The sequence below is a fragment of the Cydia pomonella genome, chromosome 1, assembly GCF_033807575.1.
Source record: "Cydia pomonella isolate Wapato2018A chromosome 1, ilCydPomo1, whole genome shotgun sequence".
NCBI classification, from domain to species: domain Eukaryota; kingdom Metazoa; phylum Arthropoda; class Insecta; order Lepidoptera; family Tortricidae; genus Cydia; species Cydia pomonella.
The window spans coordinates 36,796,346-36,821,354 of NC_084703.1; the positions used below are offsets into that span (position 1 = coordinate 36,796,346).

Sequence of the window (25,009 nt, forward strand, 5' to 3'; positions counted from 1 at the left end):
CAAAAATAGAAAAAAAACAATAAATTTTGGGAGTTCCCCATACTTAGAACTGAAACTCAAAAAATCTTTTTTCATCAAACCCATACGTGTGGGGTATCTATGGATAGGTCTTCAAAAATGATATTGAGGTTTCTAATATCATATTTTTCTAAAATGAATAGTTTGCGCGAGAGACACTTCCAAAGTGGTAAAATGTGTGTCCCCCCCCCCCCCCCTTAACTTCTAAAATAACAGAATGAAAAAACAAAAAAAAATATATGATATACATTGTCATGCAAACTTCCACCGAAAATTGGTTTGAACGAGATCTAGTAAGTAGTTTTTTTTTAATACGTCATAAAATTTAAAAAAAAAAAATTTCATCAAACCCATACGTGTGGGTTATCTATGGATAGGTCTTCAAAAATGATATTTAGGCTCCTAATATCATTTTTTTCTAAACTGAATAGTTTGCGCGAGAGACACTTCCAAAGTGGTAAAATGTGTGTCCAAAGTGGTAAAATGTGGAACAAGATCTAGTAAGTAGATTTTTTTTAATACGTCTTAAATGGTACGGAACCCTTCATGCGCGAGTCCGACTCGCACTTGGCCGCTTTTTTACCATTCTGTCGCCATGCATGAGTTATGTATCCATGCCAAATTGCAGCTTTCTAGAACTAACGATCACGAAGCTAAGCCGCGAACGTATGGACAATGGACAGACGGACATGGCGATACTACGAGTATTGGTAAGGGTTCCTTGTAATGGTTGTTGGAGACCATTATTCGTTTTAAAAGGCCTATCCAACGATACCCACCACCATTGAGTAAAGTGAAAAAAAAAATACGTTTTGGTTGGGAGGTACCCTAAAAATATTTTTTCTAGCTTTTATTTTACCGTTCTGTCGCCATATATGAGTTATGCATCGATGCCAAATTGCAGCTTTCTAGTACTAAAGTTCACGAACAAAACCGCAGACGGATAGACAGAGGGACATGGCGATTGCTAGGCTAAGCTATCGTATAAGCTAAGTAGGTAAGCTATCGTATAATCGTTTTATCGTGATCATAAAACATGCGCGTATGCTCGCTCTGTGTGGACCCGGTTATTTACTAGCATTTATTAGGTAGTGTGGACTCCGAGCCAGTGGATCCATTCAAACCGCTTGTCAAGATGTAGGCAGGCAACGGGTCTTGCAGGTTTCAGTACCAACTGTAAAAGTTAAAGTCCTTAAAAATCGCTGCAAACCAGTTTGGTCACAGCGTGCAGTCGTTTTGTCATATAATTCATATAAATATTGTTATCTAAGGTGAAAGCTAAACATTCAATACATACATCCATCAATATAAGGGATCGCCTCGAACGAGTCTCGACGGCCCGTAACCTTGGCCTAATCTTAGACGAGCGCTTGCGTTTTGAACAACATGTACTCGATGTCACTAAAAACTGCTACTATAGATTGAGAGTACTATACCAGGTTCGTCAATATGTCAGTATCGACCTTAGAATAAAACTATGCGACACCTTAATATTATCCAAACTCAACTATGTGGATACTGTGATTAACGGTTGCTTGCTGGCTCGTTCAAAGGCGCTCCTACAACGCATCCAGAATGCTTGTGCCCGTTTCTGTTTTCCCATCCCTCCACGTGCTCATGTCACCCCTTATCTTAACAGTGGTAAGATGTTGAAAATGGAAGCACGTCGATCATTGCACTTTGCGACCTTACTTTTCGGTGTGGTAAATTTTCAACAACCCCAATACCTTTTTAACAAGTTATCGTTCTCCTCCCGTCCAATGAGAGATGGCATTCGACTTCACTGTCCGAGACACGGCAGTTCAGCAGCATTTCGTGGCAGTTTTCGCTACTCTGCTACGAAATGCTGGAACAACATACCCCCTCCAATACGTAACTCTAAAACATTACTCACTTTTAAACTTAAATTTAAACAATATCTTTTCAGCTTCCAACTGCCGTGTTCTTCGCGTTCCATGCACCTTAGTTAGATTATGATTATTTTATGTTATAAATTGAATTATTTATCTATTTTTAACGAGTTGCCTTTTTATGTATATATGCTCTGCTATATATTAAACTAAATACATGTCTGACTTTACCTGTTTATATTTTTAGATATTCCCAACCCACTCACTTCCGCTTTGAAATTTTTCCGTGCATTAGTTTCTAACTTGTGTTAAATATTAATACTTGCTAAATCACTGTCTGACACTGCCTTTACTGTTCCGAGCTATCTTCTGGCCCTGGGCTCCACGGAAGACCAGCGCTGTAGCATATATATGTTAGAGCATATGCTGAGTGGTGTCAAATTGTAGCCTCTATTACAGCATCATCACTGTAACTATTGCATGTTAGTATAAGTTACAAGTAGTTATAACTGTTTAGTGTATTAGATCTTCTTTCTTACTTTTTTTTGTTTGTGTGGTGCTGTTTGTAAATGGTTTTGCAATAAAAGTTTTTCTATTCTATTCTATTCTATATGGTAAGAACTGATGGATCACACTCTTTTCACAACAATGGCAAGGCTTCACGTGCAATATTCATCACTTCAGCAGGCTGTACTGTAATTTGTTTCGTAGAGTTCAGTCAGTGAATTAAAAAAATTCGTCAGCCGGTTATATCGCAATGGAAATGCATGTTGCATGAACATGTAAAAAATAAGCGCTTTTTATGATAGTAATAACAAAATCATGAAACTTTGCATGTAGCATTCAACAAACGGATAACGCATACTTTGCGGACATAAGTAAGTGGTAAGGCGTGTACTGACTGTGTGTGTGTGTTGTTTACATGTTCATGTGACCAGCTGATGATGTTTCCACCGCGATAGAACCGGCTGACGGTTTTTTTAATTCATGATATTATCTAAACTATCATCTAACAAAGTATCAGCCTGGAGGCGATGTCTGACGATATTGCTCCCGGCCCGCGGTGGCGGCAGCTTGACGAGCGACAGCATCGCTACTGAATCGCTGCAAAAAGGCGCAGAGTGCTACCTCCCTAAACCGCATAATAATAATAATGAAGGGCAGGTTGTGGCGAACTGTTGGGGAGTAACGACCCCACGGACGCGAGTGCTCCCGAGAGTCGGTCAGGGTCTCCGTCTCCGGCGTGTCTTCTTCGGTCGGAGTGGACCCCAAGGGGCAGGACTCTCAGCTCTGGCTAGCCTTCATTGGCCATCCAGAGAGGAATCGTTAGAGCTATATGCTCCAGGGCTGGAAGTGAAAAATGCATAAGACGCGAGTTGGCACAGTAGCTATTATCAGCCACTGGGTAGAAAGCGGCGCACACCTCTCAACACCCCTGAGCCGCTCACACCGGTGTTGCTCCTGATCGTCTTTACGACGGCAGTTTCAGGGTCCCATCTAGTCAGCGGCAAGTCACCGCCTGCCTCGATAACGTGTTTAAGCATTGTTATGGCAGGTGTCCGGACCGCTTTACAATAGCCCAATCTTTTGACCAGCCAAACTTCAACACCATAGCCGGCCACATTATCCCCTACAATATCAGCTGGGACCGATTTACGGGTATCTATTTGTACCCGTGAATGGGTTCTAGCTGGTGTATTGCATAACATCAAATTTGTCTAAAAGGACCTCTGCGCTGTTGGCTTCGGCCCCACGCATGCCTCCCAAAGGTCCGGGACCCCATGAAATTGAAAGACATACAAATAATACTATCAAATTGTCTGTGTTTGTTTCTGTACATTTATTGTCAACTATGTGAGGTGTTCAATAAAGAGTATTGTATTGTAATAATAATAATATTCTTTATTGTGCACAATGAAAACATAATTACCTATAGTTCGAACGTAACACATCATTAAGGGTATAAAACAAAACAATTCTTATAAATTATTAATATACATATATTTATTCCATAAAACAATTTTTTTGGCCAAATACTATGTAAATAACTTACTTTTATATATTCCAGTTTTACATACAGTAGCACAATGTTTTGTTTATTCATAGACTAATTAACATACTATTACGTTATTCGCTATTCGTTAATTTGTTTAACAGCATTCAATTAATGTGTAGGTGTAGGTACTTAACTTATTCTAACACATCATAGAAAGGAAAACCTTTCTTAATTAAAAAAATACAATACGCAACTATTTTGTTATGTTGGTATCGCTGTCAGGTTAGTAACTACCTACCACAAAAACATTTCGATAACTTTAAGCTTTAGTAGATATAGTACGGCTCTAATTAATTTTAAAATTATGATCCCATCCGGCGGAAAGCCTAACTCAAATATACATCGCGCAAATTTAAGCGAAATTTGTTATTTCTGCCACCATACAATACAAGAGTTATTATTATAAGCGAATTGGGGAAACATTGCTTTATTTATCAAGGGAAGGACTATAAATCAACATTTGATGCACTTTTATAGTCACGGCCCGTGCATAACCTATCTTTTGTCATAAATAGCCTTGCTTGCTTGTTTGATGTTTCCCAAGACGCAAAATCTAACGTAGCAGAGAAACATTGCCCGTCAACATTCCCCATCCGTAAAGCCCGTAACATGAAAATTACAATCCTCAACGACAACTATTGTAGATAATAAAAGTGAATATATTGTATATTCACATTGTTATGATATAAATTTAACCGTTTTACTAAGAAATGTAAAACTGCAACTCGTGACGCAAAGTGAGGGGAGAAGTGGAAACATTGACTCGACGATTTGTTTCCTTTCTCATTTTATCTTTCCTGGACAAGCTATTTACATTCATGCTGATTCATGCTAAGTTTTGTTCGTAGCATTCTTGAGTTAAGGATTTGTTAGAACACCTTAAATCCTGGTTTCTGTTTTATTGTGCATTGGATAGATTGGATTTTATGGTAGCGCAAAGGTGCCTACAACACATTATTGTTTGTCTATCATACGAGTATGTGATCTTATAATTTATAAAGCGTGTTTATACATAATTTATCTTCGATTCACACGCCATCCTTGAAATATGCAACCTTTTTCGTACAATTAACTTGCAGCAAATTTAAATACGTAAAGGTAATCAATATGAATGCGGTTTTTTAGTCATTTCTTAGTTTTAGGTACCTATTTGGTTCGCATGGAATTTTATCTTGGTTATTATAACTGGTGGTATACAAACTTAATTCTACGGATTTTTCTTAGCAGTTCAACCAAGACTTAAAAATATCTGTTTTTAGGTAATTTTGCTCTTTAAAAGTACAAGTGGCCCATACAGAAGTGACGAAAAATGCGAAGCGAACAAAACGTATCACAGACAAATGTTGCTTACATTACTATTGGTTTTCATGTAGATACTATTTACGTTGCTTTACAAACAACACACAAAAAACACGGAACCCGTCCGTGTGTTGCGTCAACCGTGTTAATATTAGTTTTTATAGGTGCATTTTATATAATTATACATTATACGTATTCATATTCGTTCATATAGCTAATGTAGTCCAAAGTAACATACAGATGGGAAACATATCAATTCGCAAATAAACTAGATATCCTATTTAGACCTCTACACTACATATATACTTTCTTGGAAAGTGAGTAGACGAACGGTTCGTGTCTTGGTTTTCGTTTATGAACTAAATACCAATAATGCCGAAATGAAAGCTGTTCCGGGAAGACATGTATTTTTAACGTGATGTTTGCTTAACATTCAATACTTATAAAAAGTTAACAAACATTTGTTGACTAATAGCGGTTACGCCAACAATTCTGCTGCCGGACTGACGTCGATCCACTCGAGATGAGCTCTGGTGGAAGTAAATAGACAACTCAGATCGTGACGTAACCTCGTAGTACCGTTGCGATGCCGGTAATTGCAAGAAGTCAGTCCGTTGTAAGTACGCGCTACGCTCCACCTACTTTCCAAGTGAATGTTTGCTGAGGTGCCCGCGTAGTTACTACTGTTACAAAGCAGGTACCTACATTAGCTATCGCTTCACGAGTCGGCCACAACTATTTCACTGTCACGAATCGACTTGCACACATTAAGAACGACCGCTACGTTGGTTCTAGGCAGAAGGCATACCAACCAATTAAAATAGTTAAGATAAATCTTATTAAGGTTGCTAATAGCACATTAGCCGTAATTCTTGTAGTAGTGGCATATTCACATAACAACAATTTCTAATAACGAAACTGCATTATATAATGAACAAGCAAATTTAATAAAATACCTATAAAGAAACATTAACTTAATGTTGATACTTAAATGTAAATTACAATTCCACAAATGTCGCAGCCGGAAAAATGTTAATTAAGGCATTGTTCGCAGTAATGTAATGAATGAATATTTGCTCATTAATATTCTAGAATAATCTGACCTCTAATCGGACTCGAATGATAAGTATACACATACCCCGGGCCGCACTATAATGCGTTGACGTTAACCGACCACGCGATACCAACCATAACAACATCGATAGCGAACTGCAAGTTATATCAAAACCTTTTAAAACATATATTTAAGTAGTAGTAATAAATTATTATAATGAAACTTTGGTTAAGCTTTTGTTTATGACCATTTTATAGTTAAAAATCACGACTAGACAATTCCCGTGATCTAGTTATAGATTAGTTGCATGTGGCATACAAGGTAAATTGTACATCAGCTTTTCGCTGAAATTCTTAAATTTCACAAAGGCAGCTAGAATTATAGTTATAATTGAATGCCTGCCTTTGTTAAATACAACAAGTAAAAGTGTAAACCGCCGCGACGTACATACCTACTTTGCTAGATAGCTCGGGTGTATCTTTGAGACATTATCCACCTTGAAACTGTGCTGTAAACTATGCAAATATACCTTAAGCTACCAGTGCACCGAAAAACTAATACTTAATTAACACCTAGTTACACCACGAAACTACACCTAAAATGTGCTCGTGCTTGTTAAATGCAAAGAATGTTATCAAAAATGAAAGTGTCGCAGCCATATTTTTGACAATATCACAGCGAAGTGTATTGCGGACATTAGAAATTGGTAGCCAAATGAAAGAAACCGACGTATTGCAATCAATTAAGATTTGTCTACAGCGGCTGTGAAGCGCACTAATCTATTTCTAATCCGATTTTGTCACACAGTACACAATCCTCACATAGAATGGTCACTAACATGTTAGTAAAATAATACATATAATCGCAAACGCTTTCTTACAAACAAGGTAAAAAATAATAAATAGGAATTTATATTTAGTGATTGCCAAATAAGGTAACCACTTAGTGATTACCTCTAGAATTTCTGCTAAAAATAACTACTTATGTAATAAACCCGTAATATTTAATCAATGGGTTTTCTTCGGGTCTTTTCCCAACATTTTTCTTCTTTGGCTCATCATGTGACCGAAAAGTACGGGGAATAGAGGAATATACAGGAACATGTAGAACACTAGGAAGTGGTAGTAGCTGAATACGAAGTTGTAAGGGTTGGGCATCGAGACCGACCAGAGCTGCCTCTCGGCGATCTCGTCCAGCGCGTGGTACATGCACAGCAGCTCGCCCGTCACGCCCAGCGGGTATAGCGCCAGGAACGTGGAGTACCTGCAACACGGCGCACATTCAGGCCGCGACCTGCATAACGTACTACCGCCCAAACCCGCTTGTTAGGACGAGCCGCCAAGCTCATGAACATAACAATGAAAAATAAATAGAGTAGACGGCGTTAGAATACGTTACACTAGCTCAAATATAATAATGTATTTAGGATACAAGCATACATTAACGACCGCACTTTGCAAAAAAACCCATGATGAGATTAAGACGATGTCAATAAGCCCAAATTCGATGTGGTTGCTTTATTTTATTGCAGTTTTACAGACACCTTCTGCCTTCATCCTCAGATCAGCTCCATAGCGGAAAACATAATTGTCGTCTAACATACATACATGTGCAAAATTTCATTTCAATAGAACAGTCACAAAATAAGGTTGATTGCAAAAAGACAAATAACGGACAGGTAAGTTTTTAGATAAAAAATATAATTCGCATGGCGCCGCGACCCTTAGCTTATCATCGCTATCATAGTAAGGCTAAATTTATATGGTATATACCTATATCTGAGTTTCACTTACGATTTGGAACACAAAAACGTATGACTTTAAACACACATCGCCTAAATGACACTTTAGGGTAAATCTTGCCACCTAACTGGCCACCTTATACTAAAAATGAGTTCTATTTCCGTATACTTAAACAAAATTTATTTTAGTATAAGATGGCAAGTTACTGAAGGGTGCACAGTTATTGACACCTAAATTCTGTTTATAGGAGAATAGGCCAGTTAGCAAAGAGTAGCCAGTAATTGACGATTCACCCTATATTTTTTGGGTGTGGTAATGATTACAAATGATTGTTATATTACCTGGTGACTAGCAGGAAATGCGGCACCAACTTGACGAGATTGAGAGCGTAGTACGCGTATCGAATGGTCTCTGTAATGGACCAGGCGAGCACGCAGAGCGGCAAGCCGGGGCTGAGCGTGGCGCCGGTGGTGGCGAGCAGCGCGCCGCACACGAGGAACACGCGCGAGTACACCTGCGCCAGCGTTGTCACCACGCCCGACGGCACCAGCCCTGTGGCCGCGTGCACCACCTGCAACACCGTACCATACTGCTGCTTCACTTGTTCACCGACCCAACCGGCAACGGACACATCAATCGCCAATCACACTATCATGTTTTATTTACAACTAGCGACCCGCCCCGGCCTCGTACGGGTATGTTTTGTAAATATAAACCTTCTTCTTGAATTACCCTATCTATTAAAAAAAAAGGGTATTGCAAGTGTTCTTATAAGCTAGCTAGGACTAAAGTTATATTCATTTGTATAGTAGTATACCCATTTGAGATATACTTAATACATTGGTTGTACAACTTTGCACAGGAAAAGACGCTGGTCTTTTACTCAATAAGTAAGAACGGTTACCTATGCATATGAGTAAACTTCGGAGTTATTCAGGTTATTTATAACAACTTGTTTTGCTAAAAGTATTTTCGGAAAATAAGCCATTAATTACATAAAAACGCTGACCGAGCTACTAACATAAAATATACCTAAAACAGGTTGTTTATCTTTTAAAAACCTTTGAGCGTGTTGTTTTTAAATGCATTGCATGACATTGTACAAACGGCCATTGACATTGGCAACTTCGAAATAATGAAACAATAGAATATCTGAGACATGAGGTACGATCAGCTCTGAAAAAATCGATACGAAAAAAGTGCCAAAATTATGTATACACGGCTTTATTGTATTAAGGTAGTGTATACATATTTTTGGCATATTTTTCGTATCGATATTTTCAGACGTGACTGTACATACTCGTATTGTACATCTAGATCTAAAACTGCTGCGTCTTCGTTAGGTATTTTTGGTAAAGTATTGAAGAGAAAAGTTATGTAGATATAGGCTACTAATATTAGGTTATCTCGTAATTGAAGTATAAAGTATTTTTTCAAAGATTGTTTTCATACAATAATTTTATACACTACCAAAACACATCAGCGATAATTTGTTACATATTTTTCATACCGATTTGACAGCCGTTAGGTTAAATAAATTATTTTGAACTACAAACAAGAAACTATCGTTTATAGTATGCATAAAAACTAAAATATATCGGTTGTTGCAAAATGCGAATGTATCGCTTATGTACTGCATATTGCAACAAAAAGTCGAATAAAAACGAAAATGTTGATATTGGACTGTGAAACTAAAAGAGAATGTTCCACGGGATAATGTTCAAGTGTAGACGTAGGGCAGCTTGCCTTGGTATAAAATCCAGTCTTAGTCAACTCAGCGTAATCGACCTCAGACCGCTTAACATGACTTGCAATGTCGGGAGCGACTACATGTATCTTCACTTCAAGTATGAAACGCAAAGTCATGCTAAGCTGCTGCTCTGCTGCTGAAACATTTTGATGGGACACGTGCAAGCGGCAGAAGGTATAAATAATTGGCTCCTTGACAGTTTTTGGAAATAATGTCAATCGATCTTGATTTTCCTGAGGATCAAATGTATGTATAGGACTCATGGCATTTTTTTTTTTATGGAGGATAGGCAGGCGTTTGACCACGATCACACCTGATGGTAAGTGATGATGCGGTCTACGGTGGAACACGCTTACCTATGAGATACCTATTTACTCTAGCCTTGAAGAGATTCAGATTGTACTCATACGGAAACACAGACTCGGGCAGGGCATTCCACTCCTTGGCAGTTCGCATAAGGAATGTTGAAGCGAATATTTGTGGAATACCTACCATGAAGCGATGCCGAAGTGCCGATTGTCTGGTAGTCCGATGGTGAAATGGGGACGGAGGAATAAGGTTGTGCAATTCCTCAGCACACTCTCCGAAATGTATCCTATAAAAGATCGTTAGGCTGGCAACCTTGCGACGATGCTCCAGACTTTGAAGTCGAGCATTCGTCAAATCGTCGTCATTAATAATTCTCTTGGCTCTCCTCTCGACTGACTCGAGCGCCTCAAGCTGGTATTTGGCATTTAAGCAACACAAAGGTCAGAAATGAGACTTCTGACGCTCGCACTCGATGATTGAAACGCCTCTAACAAAATGATATTGTAATGTGACGTCACATTACAATAGTCTGTCCTAAATGTATAAAGGATCAAGAAAATTGCCATTTTGACCCTGAAATATTGCTTTATGTATATAGTTGTCATACAAGTTATTTTTCAAGAAAATGTAAGGAATCGAATGATACCATTTACTTTTTAGGGTTAGGGTTTCTAGGGTTAGGGTATAATCTTAATATGTTTTTTAAAATTCCACTTTTGTATATTGGGTTGCTTATTTTCTGTCCATTTAGCTAAATTGTGTTATAATATTCAACATGTGTCAAGTACCAAATTAAAAAAAATGTGTGACGGCAGGGGAGCCTTACGGCGCGAGTCTAATATAACTTGGCCGGTATTTTACACATATCTACACCCCCTAAATAAATAAGGCCTGTTTCTGCTCTGGATGCTTTATTTACCCGAAAAGAGACTAGTGAATATTAAATTACATTTCATACAAAAAAGATTCATTGGCACGAGCCGGGGTTCAAACTTGCGATCTACGAATTGAAGAACGCACGCCTACCAATGCTAATATAATTAACTTAGGCGCTATTCATTTATTACGTAAGCCGATTTAGAGGGGAAGGGGGGGTGTTCTACCATGTCTTTTTTTTCTAACAAGAGGATGTAGTACTTGCGTAAGATCACAAAGATGCTTAAAGTTAAGATTAAACTTCGAAAAAGCGCGCGCATCCGCGCTATAGGGCCAACGAGTGATTGTAACCAAAAAATAATCATTACTTTTTGAAAAATACATAATTAAAACAAACCAAACGAGTTTTATTTGTTTCATTTAGATTCATACGTAATATTGGGGGCGGGGGTCGGCCCATTTTTATTCTTTCTTACATAGGGGTGGTATAGGTGGGGGAGGAGTCAAAAACTCCAATGTCGTAAACGTACGTAATAAATGAATGGCGTTTTACTGTTTAAAATTAAAATAGGAAATGACAACTCAATTTCCGTCAATTCATCGTTGAAAGCGAGACTTTTGACCCTTGCCTCACCTTCGGGCCAGGGTTCAACTCGATGACAAACTCATTATTGTTACATTCTAATTTGACATGTTAATGTATTCCGGATTCAGCATTTTCAATGAAATGGTGTAAAATGAAACAATGGTATTCCGAACATTTGCGTGCGCTGAGTCGATGGCAACACGTTTCGATAATTCAATAAAGTATGTAGACCGAGATGATGCTGCTGCCCCTATTCGTGTCATGGGACGCACGCAGAGGCAGCACTGAAATGAAATCTAAAATATACAAAGGCTCTTAGATGACTTTCCATACATGCAATAATTTTAATAAACAATATGTGACGTCAGTAATTCCCGTCATTTAGAATGTATTAGTATAGAATATGCCTGGCTTATCTATTGCTTAGATGCAGTAGATCCCATACAAACATTTGAATCTCATAAGAAATGGAATAGATTGGAACCTTGACAAATCTAGTCAACTTATCTACTGTCGGAATGTTTTCATGGGTGTAACGGGATGTTAATGGGTTCAGAAATGTGTTTAAATTGTTATTGTATGGTCGCACGAATGTGCGAACTACATGAATGTTCGAGGTTGCGAAAATGTACATCTAAATCCGACACAACATGGTCAACCACAAATGCCACTACATATTTGCATAACCTTCGCGTATTCGTATTCATAGTTGGTTTTCCCCTTATGGAAGCTAGCCTATATTGTTTAATAAGCTGCCAGAGGAGCATCTTGGGCGCCTTACTTACAACCGGTTTGATACTTATCATTATCACATTGCTGTTTACGGATACGAAGGAAAATTACCGACTACCCGGATACATATCCGTGAATCATATTAAGCTTACGTTAGGTACTTACTCTCCAAGCTCCAATCAACGTAGTAAAATTCCCAAAAAAAAACATATTTTGTATGCATGTGCTCAAAAACAAATAGTTTTTTTTGGTCATCATCATCATATGTGCAGAAAAGTACAATATTACAAAGTCCAGGATATAAGGAATTGCCGGTCAAGTGTGATATAAAGGGTCAAGCAAAGCTAGGGCACTTTATGAACACTAGGCCGCTAATTCCTATCCTGATCGAGGTATGTATGAGTACAGTAGGTGTGAGTCGGACTCGCCCACCGAGGGTTCCGTACAAACTTATAGTAAATCTATATTTTTTCACCACACCAGCTGGTAAAGGCCCTCTTGATTGTTCAAAAGCTAGTTGGGTTTTATCCACAAGAGTAGCAAAGTAAATTGATGCTAATTTTGAGTTATTTCCATATGTTAGCTGGTAGAATCGACTTCTAAATGATAAATATTTAATACCATTCATTTGGATTTTATTTTGTTTGATGTTTGCGTTAGTGTTTTCCTTGCGTTGGTGTTGTGACAATTTTTGTGTTTCACTCGGTGGCAAAATTTGTTTAGCCCTCGTGCCTTGAAACCCTCGCAACGCTCAACATTCCAATTTTCGAACCCCTCGCTACGCCCCGGTTTAATATTGGAATCTTTCAAAAGCTCGGGTACCAATATTATCACGAGCGGTTAAACAACTACTTTGCCCCCTTGTAAAAAAAATAACTATTTATGATTTAATTACAAATGTAGAGTCTTCAGACTTTCCCTGAACTTGTAGTATAAGACGATATTACACGCTTGCCAAATTTCATAGTTCTAAGTCAACAGAAATTACCCTATAAATTTGGATTCCCTTGAGTGTCGAAATATATGTTTTTTGCGGGATACACAGCTATTTTTGTTATGTCAACTTTGAAGTTTGATTTTTTTCACAGCTTTAAGGGACTGTAGACCTGAGTATATGTTTAAATTTCAACTCGACGCCTCCACGCCTTCCGGAGATAAAAGGACAGACAGACAGACAGATATCAAAGTGATCCTATAAGGTTTCCGTTTTTTTTCTTTTGATGCATGGAACTCTAAAAACGTGGAAACGCAATCTAGGCTGTATGAGAAACTGTCCATGTTAAGAAAATTATTACGCGCGATATTTACTTGTCTTATTATAATATAACCTTATTATGTATGTATATTTATTTACACACATATCATAAACCTTCTATGATGCCTTAAAATCCGTAAATAATGGCCAACATTAAGATAAACTGTTTTGTTACAATAAATTTATATTCTGTGAAAATGTAGTAATTGCTTCATTCCTACATCAAAATCGATGACAAAGTAAGTAATCCAAATGTCGAACATCTCTGAAAAAAAAGCAATTCGATTCGACTTCTATTCTAATATTTGTCGAGATGCCTTTTTTTCGACATGAAATGTAAATTGCATACAATTTTGACAAATCTCGCATGTTAGTTTGTATCGAACGATACGGAAATAGTCCCCGACTCTAGTTTCTCTGAATTATAAAAAAAAAGCACGAATGCGTGACATGCGTGAAAAAAGTTGCGAAATTTGACGTACAGGTTATCTTTTAATTCGTTTTAAATATAAAATAAGTTTATTTTGTTGTTTTTAAAGTAAGTAAAAAGATAAAAATATTTCGGTGACGCGGCCACATATCCGCGAATTCCGCCAAAACAGCAACGTTGCCTCAATGTTGGCTGTAATTTGGGTTAGTGAACATATAATAGAAAGTTTATAATATGTGTGTAGATAAAATAGTGTATATAACTCTACATAATTAGGCGTTAAATCACTCGTGTGGTCCTATTAAGAAACTCACTTCATTCGTTTCTTATACCCACACCTGTGTTTTAATGCCTTTCATTATGTAGCAGTCACATAAACTACTATTATAAATCATAGGTAAATGACAATACTAATTAAAGTTTGGTAAAAATCCGTACCGCATCCATCCATCCTAACCTCACAACGTTTATATAAGCATGTAAAAATACGAGTATAATACGAGTATATAATAGCTCGTTAGCTTTTAAATTAGATACGTTTAACTAGTTAACCTATCCATAATTCATTATTACGCAGCGACAGTTATTAACTTATTACGATATTAGCGACCCGGCCCATTACTTACATTGTGCGCACAATGTAAGTACTTACCTATCTACTATTACTACCTATCATATTAAAGTGAATAGGTAAGGTAAAGGCTCATTTTACATGCCAGTAGGCATAATACATATTAGCTTAACACACTTTCCACAACTACAACACATGCTGCGAAATATCATTATTTTTGTGAAATGAAATGAAATGTGTTTAAATTGTGGATTAACATAGGCACTGAAATATTTATCATTACCTATGTCATACAGCGAAGTGAGGTCTTCGGCTCAACGAGCGATCTGTGAAACTACATGTGTAACCTAAGTATAAACTTACATAGGTACTTCATAAGGGTAGGTACTTTCAATTGACAATTGGGGTAGAACGGTAGAAGTATTGTTATTATAGAATGGGGAGTTAAATATCACAATGGAAACTGTCCAACAAATCCATTTAAAACCATAAGTGCTTATTGTAAAATATAAAAAAAAACGTACTTGGAATATAACATACTCTAGTGCAGAAACGTATCATTTTCTGCACACCTTGTAGAATAACAATGACTAACTTTCAGATCATGTAAAATGAACAGAAATATTAAAAGAATATTGGTTTAGGCCTTGCGCTGTCTGTCAGTATCCAAGTAACGAAACGTTGCTAAATCCTAATGAAAGTAGTCAGACAAAGATAAGTTGGCAGCGATTTTTATAGTCCAGACAGCGCAAATGTTATTTTAAACGTCGAACATCTATGAAATTATGACGTTTACATAACACTTACACAGGCTGGGCTAGCAAAATCGTTGCCAACTTAGCTTGGTCTGACTCTACGGGATGGTCGTAGTTGTCTACGTGTCAGTATATGTACCGAGTGTCTCTTAATCTCGCGGTGTTAAAGAGTCTACTTACTTTATATCACATGGATAATGCCATTCATAAATAGTCTGTAGGTCTTCATTCGGAACTTAATACTGCTATATTACAGGCACTGATAATTCATATAATTATTACTTTAACTTACATAATAGCAGCAATTACGAGTAGGTAATTTAAAGCAACAATGTTATGGGAGTATAGATTACTAAAATAGGTAATAACAACTACGTCACAGCAATAAATAAGGGATATTAATATATCCATGTAACTACCTATGTTTTTAACCCAGACCAATTGAAATTAGACATTTTGGCAGCAGCCTCTGTATCAATGGCGCTTTCTTTCACCTGGGATTTCTGTTCTGGCATTGAGAGATAATAACGCGGGTCCGTGGACATTAATAACACTTTGATTTTTAGCATCGGGACGGTTTGATTACGTTATGACACTGGACTTTCTTATGTGTACTTATGTATAACGTCAGAGTTCGAACGCAACGTGATGTCTATTAATAGGTATATTTATATGAAGTTTACGGCCCAAGCCGGCTGAAGGTTCGCAGGTCTAGCCGAGGTGGACGGTGGACGCTACACGCCAGACAACCGCCTGTTATTGATATAGACAATTTATAACAACAGTTAAATAAACAAGAATAAATAGAAGAAGAAACAAGCCGAGAATTTATTGTTTTAAGGAGAAATTAAGCATAATTTTGAAAACTATACGTATTAAGAATATACTTCCAAAGACAATATTGTACGAGTAGACAATTTTATGGAAAAGTACCTGGGCGACCGAGCTTTGCTCCGTTATAACTATTTATTGTAATATGGTTGTGTATAGGTGATAATCTTAACTACATTTTTTTACTAAATTAAACTTGTCTAAAACAATAAAAATTAAAAATTATATATAAACTTGAACATATAAAAAAAAAAAAACAAAAGTTAATCACCGGGCGAGATTCGAACCCGTAACACTCGTTTCTAGCCGTCCGCGTCTTAACCCGCTGGACCAGACGTTGGCCGACAACACGAAATTAGCGACCATATTCTGCGTCGAAAGAAAAACGCATGAAAACTCGAAAACACGCGTTTCCCCAAACATAAGACTATCTAGATCGATTGTATACCCCCAAAAACCCCTATATACCAAATTTCAGCGAAATCGTTAGAGCCGTTTCCGAGATCACAGAAATATATATATATATATATATATACAAGAATTGCTCATTTAATTAAAGGTATAAGATATACTATTCCTAGACATTTTTATTGTACCTTTCACTTTCAAAGTCCTGTATACTAATATTTACCCCTTATCTGACGAATAAAGTCATCGTTTGCGTTTCACAATATTCAAATACGCTTAACTGGCAGATAAAGTGCTAGGTTTTGTATGACGTTTGTCTGGCAGTTAATTTATTTGTTATAATAATTAGCTATCCAAAACTTTACTTGGACATTGTGAAACAGGCCCTAAAAATAGTGATATAAAAGTGGGGGGAGGGAGGGAAAGAATAACTTCTCGGCGTGTTTCTATCTATTCTTATAAACCTACAAGCTATATGCATGCAAAGTTTCGTGCTTTCTGACGGATGAGATCATAGTTGAGGCTAAAAAGCAATTATTAAAGCAGTCGTTCCGTTTAAACCGTTTAAAAGGTAGGACCTCGAAATTTAAAACACATATTCTTCAAATGCTGTAGACCTCCACTAAGAAAGAATACTTTTTTATTCAATCCAAGGAGTGATAGATAGGTTGAAATTTCCTCATGAATTCGTGAGCGGAGGTTAAATTAATTATACCACAACATCGTTCAAACCGCGGGAAGTTTCCGTTCTGGACAAAAAAAAACATTTATTGGTTTCCTGATGACGCACTTACATTTATATATACGCACTTAGCACTTTTTACACGACAGCGCGACGACGCAAAGGAGTGTAATGTGTCTATCGGTCTATCTATGTATGTTTGTTCCTTTGTGGCACTCCAGAGAGTCCAGAGACCAAACGCGTGAGCCGGTTTTAATGGTTCTTACGAGTGCTTCAATCGATGTGTATCAATCGTCCGAGACCGTCTGAACGACTTAACAATAAAAAATAAACAAAATAGTCCTCATCAAGATGCCATATTACGAAAAATAAATAAACAAAAATTGACGTACTAATCGTACTATGTCAAGTGGGGTATAATTTTATAGGGATTTAAAACGAATATTTACGTTTCTTTGCTAATTTTAATTTCGTGTCTTCATATGACGAATGAAAGTTGGCTAGCAACCATTCTCACTTAAAATAATTTATTACGCAGGCGGGTTTTCTGTATATTTTTAATTGGCTTGTTCGTTACTTCGTCAGTATTATGTTAATAAGATTTTTTATTAACTTATACTATTTCTAATTAGTATAATCTACTATGAACAGAAGAAATAGAGCCATAAATAATTAGGTAATAGATACCTTCATTCCTTTTCAAATAAGTAGGTGTAAGTTAGCTAAATACTAACAAAGATAATTTATAAATAAAACGACTAGGTATAGAAATCCTCCGAAGTCTGATCCAATCTAAAAGCAAAACTTGGTTTAATTTTTGTCCAACTACGGCAGGGGTTGGCAAACCGCGGCTCACGAGTCCTATGCGGCTCTTTGGACTTGTGGCTTTCTAAAACAACCAAAAATACTCTTAGTACCACTTGCACCTTACCACTAACCCAGTGTCAAATTGTACCAGTAACTACAGGTTTAACCGGTTAACCCCTGGTTAGTGGGATGGTGCAAATAGCCCTTAGAGAACTTTGTAAGTTCATTTCTTTTACTCATATCAGCTTTTGTGGGGCTTTGAGATTTTTAAATCTAGTTTTTATTATTTTTATATTTTTCGTCCCCTGAACTTCGTGAATTGTTATGATTTTAGCCGTTTATGTAGGTACATGCGTATGCTATGTATGTATGTATGGTATGTATGTATGTAAGCAAAGCAAGCAAGTTCCCTCGTGTCGTGTGTTAGCAGCATATCGTCAAAACAACTAAGGCGATCATAGTGACTGAGGTGTCAATATATTCGTTTTTATGACGAGGCTCACTTAAGCTACAATTGTAACCAAATTATACATGATGGGATTTTTTACGACAACCATCGGAGCTGGGTTAAAGTAGTTCAAAAGTGGCTAGTCTGTTAAGTTCGTGATCTTCTCTCACTCTCACTGTGTATAAACGTGAGCGAGATGGAAGTACGTGCCCGGGACGGGAGCGCACATATCATGTTTATAATTTTTTTTTTATGTTATATTAATAAAAGAGTAATCGATTCGTTATCTCAAACATGATATTGCCGATTTTTAGAAGTGATCTTCATATTTTTAGATTTTGTGCTTCATATTTGTAGAATTTTTTAACGTGTATTTTAAACCTAAGTTCGTGATCTTTGCAACCATAGTTAAAATAAATTAATTTTCTAGAATATAATTTTGAAGAATTAATATAAGTATTGAGTTTGTTTGCAAGTAAATCCACAAGTATTGTTAATTTATTGTTTTGTAGCCAAAATTATCTGGTCTGGACTATTTGTGTAAGTACAGTCAAAAGATTTAATTTGTGTCCATTCTCATATCTTGTCACAGTGATAAACATTATGAAAGTCACTAGAGACCTCATACTATGGTCACTGTGACATGTGGGTCACAAATTAAATCTTTTGACCGTACAATGTGCTGAATGTTCAGATATCTGTGTGCACCTTCATCAGTCTGACTAACCTGGTCAAGTCACCATAATAAAAATTCTTCTTCCACTGCACTGAACAAAATATACAAAGTATGGGTATATTTAATTGCATGCTGCATTGCATGATCATTTTTCACTCTATACTGGGAGTGTTATACAAATTTAAGCAAGGCAGTGTTATTGTAAATTATTAACAATTCATATTCATAAGTTAAGGTTATATAATTAAAGAATAAGATCATATGGAAACAAATCCACAACTGAATATTACTACAATATTTTATATTTTTCAGTGTATATATGTAAGCATTAAAATGATGTTAACAACAGTTAAACAGTTCATACTGCATTTTTATGCCACTGAATTCTGTTATTAATTGGAGAAGAAACTATTGTTCAAATATGAATCATTTAACAACAAGATTCAGTGGCAAAGCAAGTGCTTACCTCAAGTATTGCAGCATTCTGAAAGATTACTACAGTCCACTTGATTTCAGTCCAATAGTTGTCCAGATTGCCTCGATTCAGGAAATACAGTAATGTTTGTAACAACAGGTATCCCCATCTGGAAACAAAATTACCATGAGAATTGTTCTACCAGCAATAATATTATACAATTGAATAATAAAGTTGCCATCTAAGCTTCTGATCATGGATATGTTATAAATTAAATAGATCAGATTTTTTTTTTGCCAAAATTGATGATTTTGTCGCTGGCTACACTTTTTCAAAAATCTGTAAATGACAATATTTGATAACTAATAAGTTAGGGATGGTCTTCTGAGACCATTTTGGCGTAGTAACATGGGATCTGGTAGCTTCTCTCAGTGCCTTATTAAACAAAAACACACACACCATGTGTTTTTGCTTATTTATCACTTGCTATTTGAACTCTTACTTACTTACTTACACAAAATACACGCCCGCAAATGTTTGATTACTCGTTCTAATTATGTATATTCATTTAAAATACAGTTTTCGCAAATATGTAAAGGTACAAGTAAAATTTATCCTTTACTACTCTTCTTTATATACACAGGAATGTTATGATATTATCAATAAATGTTTACTTACCCTAAAGTTTGTACAGTATTATATGCTATGAGATATAATTTTCCGATCGACGAAACATCTGTTTTTTTTGCACTCGCACTTTTGGGACTCATTTTATATTTTTATAAAGCACAACGTACAAAATGATGCAATTATAATATATATAAAAAATCTTCGGGCACACAAATTTGAAAACCAATTAATAATACAATGTGAATTATTTTATTAACAGAGATATCCAATGTTTGCACCCGCAATTTAATTGATAAAACTTTGGCTTCAAGTAAGCTTCTGTCAGTAATTATTAAAATCACACAAAAATAAATTTAATATTGTTTCAATTTGGTAATTAAATTCTAACAAGTTAATAACATTATTAGCTGTATTAATTTTAAGATTGTCTAATATATAACAAAGATCCGCGCACGGCACACGCAACGCTAGTGTGCCCTGTCAAATCTGCTTCTGCCGTCGTTCGTAGGTCTGTTCCTGTCAGTCGTGATAACATGGTATGACATGACGACGAGGTGACTTTATAGGGTGCGTACACACAGGGACAACGAAAGCCACGGACGGATATATAATGGACTAATTACATCCACACTTCCCGATATCGGGCTCGAGATCAGTCCCGATATCGGGCCTGAGAATCGTTTTCCGTTTTACGGAATATCAGTACATCGTTCACAATATTTGCAATGTAAAAAATACCTTGTCTCTTATTGCCAAAAATTTTGAATGTTGGATATTTTTGCTCATGAACCATTTTTTACATTTCAAATATTGTTAATAATTTGCGGATATTCGGTTCTTGTCTGTATGTCTGATTTAATTTCATATCTTTTAATTATTTATAACAGAATTCAAGCCTTACCACCAGACCTCTTACATCTGTAAAGGGCCCTCCACACTCGTGCGCGAATCGAGGCGCGAAGCCGCGAATACGAGTGTGGAGGGCTCTCGCGTCGATTTCGCAGATTGTTCACGCCTTCGCGCCCTATTCCCCGTTTTTTGTCGGTATTTGGCCCGCGTCAAAGGAGACGCGAAGCGCGTACTTGCAAGATTCCACACTCGCGATCGCTTCGCACCGCGATTCGCTCACGAGTCGGTTAATCTAATAACCTTCTATGGCGGCTACTTGGTTATATTGGTTGCGAACTTGATCAACCAAAAATCAATTTGACACTTCCCAGTTTGAATCAGTGCCTTTATGCCTTGCCGCAAACTAAATCCGATCAGCTGACGCTTCGGCGCCGTCTTGCCGCGAACCAAACTGCGAAATCGCCGTGAAGTTGTGCGAGTGTGGAGTCTACTTCAACGTACTCAACGTCGCGCTATGCTCGCTCCGCGAAGTCGGGCCGAGATTCACGCGTATAGTCTGGAGGGGGCTTTAGGATATTTTATGATCGTTTTTATTCAAATTATATTTTATCTCTAACAATTACAGACTTTTACATCTATAAAGGATTAAGTATTTGTTGTTTGTATTTTTTTATCATAGTTTTTTTTTTGTTTAATTCGACATTTAGAGACTATATACGCCTCCATAGAAATAGGATAGTATAGAACGACTGTCAAACTTCAAAAGTGTGACCAAAAATCAAATGCAATTGTGTGCGCAAATTGTCTATGTGCGAACAAAAATAGTGATGTCATGTTACAACATATTAATAATCTATCAATGTTTAACTGCTTTATCGATTGCTTTTTCAAATGTGTTTGTTTTTATGAAAAATGTTATAGGTATGAATATTATTACTACTATTAGACCCTATTAGCGCCTATAGTACCATTAATTTTCTTTTACAGCATGCGCATAGTAAATAACCATACTGATAGTGATGTGATAACCGAGGCTACAGACGTTACAGTCAGCATCTAAATGGTCCAATATATATATATATATATATATATTGTTACTTATTTAACAGTACATATGGAGCTACTTTACCGCACTAGTGGGATAATTAGCATACATTACGTCACAATGTCGAAAATTTAAAGGGCCATATGTATTGTAAAACGTTGTACGATACATTTGCGAATAGGTATTTCGCAACTCGTGTCGACTTAAAATCGTATCGCCACTCATTGCGATTTTTTTTATTTTTCGCACCTGGTTTGATGTTCTGGGACGTTTAGTAACTAAAATACTCGCTACTTGACTAAATTACTAACGTAGTTATTCCGAACAAGTATTAAGGAACGCGGCGCTGTCGGTAAGGCAGGTGACTCGCGTTGATAAAGCAGGTTTCTGTCGTATGCGGGTGTGAGTGGCGTAATATGTGCAATGTCGTTAACACAAACACATGCTAAGTGTTAACAGTAGGCGCAAAGAGTTGACTTGGGAAAGAAAATTTGGATTTTGCGCCTTTTCCTACTGACAAGTTGGGTTGGGTGTGTATACGCTACGTTTGTGTATACGCTGTGTACAAGTATAGGCTGTCTTGTGTTTCCATGTATTGGCGGCAAAGCCGTGGAAAAGTGGTTAAAATGTAAGTACTGTGTTGGAAAGTGAAGTTTAAATTTATCGCTAAACATGGGCACCTTCAAAAAAGGTATTATAACAATCGTTATTATTTTAAGTCGGTTATAAAGGTTAATATCTTAATGATGACTTGTGAACAACTAATTCCATACGTACTAATATACCGACGAGTTATCGATACAGTCATATGAACATTTTGTCAAGTCCTAGCGTAAAGTAACAGTTTAGGTTTTTACACAAAATATTCTAAATTATTGACTAATATGATGAATATTAACACACAATTGAAGAAAAACTTATAATGAATTGTATATATTGGCTTTTTACACTTTTTATACTGTTAATTTGATAAAATATCGTTACGAAAATTTCGCTAGGAATATCATAATTACCTGTGAAATGAGTATTTTCCTGGGTTTTTTGGCCCTGAAACACTACAACCTGGCACACAACGTGACACCATCTTCACTAAATTAGATTTTATTCTCTTAAAATTTTCACATCAAAAAATATGGCAATATGATCTTGGCCGACTCGGCCGACTTCGAATTCACAAATGGTTACGTTTTCTCATATGTAGTCTGCCTCTTTCGCACTCATGGCTTGTTCATATACGTGATGGCTTCCCTTTTGCACACTTCATCTGTCTGTCAAGCGAAGCGTTTGACATGTCTCTGTACATCTCTAAGGGTATGGAGTGTGGAATTAAGAGGAGTGGCATCTCTTAGGGTAGAGCTGTTGCAAAAGTGTCCAGCTGTCAGCTATAAATAATAGTTCCAAATCTCTCCAGAGTAGCGCTAGAGTAGCTAAGAATCTAGGCGTTATTGACGGAGTGAATTGCGCTGTCTATGATTTGATATTTTTGTTCAAGTACTCTAGGTATTGTAGCGCCACCTATTTAAAGTTTTTTGATGACACTTTTTGGTACATGGAGATTTCGTTCCTTATCTCCACCTTCCGTATCTAAGGGGTCATCCATTAATTACATCACACGAATTTCTAGGTTTTTTTACCCCTCCCCCCTCCTTGTCACACTTGGTCACATTTGGCAAACCCCTCCCCCCTGGTGTGACGTCACATTTTTCGCATTTTTTTTTTCTCAACAAAATCAGCGAATCGAATTTGTTACTATCAATATTTTATCAAACTATTTTGGACAAAAGAAATATTAGTAATTATAAGACAAAACCGACTAGGAAAGAAAATTAATCGCATAAAACGATTATCGTTCTAAAAACTCGTTATTTAACTGTACAGCGAATTTTTTTTTAAATAAATACTGGTGAAGTTAAAGTGACGTCACAAAGTTTGTGACTCCCCCCTTCCCCTTGTATGTGACCATGTAGTGCCAATTACATCCACACTTCCCGATAACGGGCCCAATTTCGGGCCTGATAATCGTTTTCCCTTTCAACGAATATCAGCACCTCCTGAGCAATATTTGAAATGTAATAAATACTTTGTCTATTTGCCAAAAATATTTAAAGTCCCCTCCAGACTATGCGCGTGAATCGCGGCGCGACTTCGCGGAGCGAACATACTGCGACGTTGACGTAAACTCCACACTTGCACAACTTCACGGCGATTTCGCAGTTTGGTTCGCGGCAAGACGGCGCCGAAGCGGCAGCTGATCGGATTTAGTTTGCGGCAAGGCACTGATTCAAACTGGGAACTGTCAAATTGATTTTTGGTTGATCAAGTTCCCACCTAATATAACCAAGTAGCCGCCATAGAAGGTTATGAGTATGACAGTTTAACAGATTAACTTATGAAGTGTGGAATTAAAAGGAGGAAAATCTCTTATGGCAGAACTATTGCAAAAGTGACCAGCTTTCAGGTTTAAATAATAGTTCCTAATCTCTCCGGTGGCGCTAGGTAGACTCATGGACTACATGAACCATAGAGGTATAATATTATAGAGATGAAATGGGGAGGGGCAACAAATAACCCGACCAAATTACGTAGGTTGTTTTGGGTATGTTGTCAGGAATGTTAAAATGTGTTTTTAATTTTGTCGCATTGCGTATGTTCTGTCCCTCACGGGCGCACGCATATAGCACATCTATATAAATACTAGGTCTATGACATCTTATTTCGGTGTATTGTGGCGCCGCCTATTTAATGTTTTTTGATGGATACTTTTCATACATAGAGATGTTCCTCCTAGATTAACTGACTCGTGAGCGAATCGCGGCGGGAAGCGATTGCGAGTGTGGAGTCTTGCAAGTTCGAGCCTGATAAAGTGGGGATGGAAATGGCACTTAAGGCCCAATTACATCCACACTTCCCAATATCGGACCTGATAATCGTTTTC

At 37.0% G+C, this 25,009-nt stretch overlaps 1 protein-coding gene across 1 annotated transcript; it reads right to left on the reverse strand.

The window, feature by feature from the left end:
• Positions 1–3,684: 3,684 nt before the first annotated feature.
• LOC133521628 (very-long-chain (3R)-3-hydroxyacyl-CoA dehydratase hpo-8) lies at positions 3,685–20,716 on the reverse strand. The gene is made up of 4 exons (XM_061856707.1): positions 20,229–20,716; positions 19,602–19,719; positions 8,361–8,590; positions 3,685–7,540 (listed from the first exon to the last, which is right to left on the reverse strand). The coding sequence occupies exons 1-4, from the start codon at positions 20,318–20,320 to the stop codon at positions 7,285–7,287; spliced, it is 696 nt and encodes a 231-aa protein (XP_061712691.1). The 5' UTR covers positions 20,321–20,716; the 3' UTR covers positions 3,685–7,284.
• Between the last annotated feature and the right edge of the window lie 4,293 nt (positions 20,717–25,009).

Bases quoted from the DNA above. Each gene is read 5' to 3' on its own strand.
- LOC133521628 (XM_061856707.1), bottom strand. From the start codon at position 20,320: ATGAGTCCCAAAAGTGCGAGTGCAAAAAAAACAGATGTTTCGTCGATC. The intron at 19,720-20,228 runs GTAAGTAAACAT...TTTTGTTTCCAG, and splicing joins AATACTGTACAAACTTTAGG to ATGGGGATACCTGTTGTTAC. The intron at 7,541-8,360 runs GTAATATAACAA...GCCGTGTTGCAG, and splicing joins CATTTCCTGCTAGTCACCAG to GTACTCCACGTTCCTGGCGC.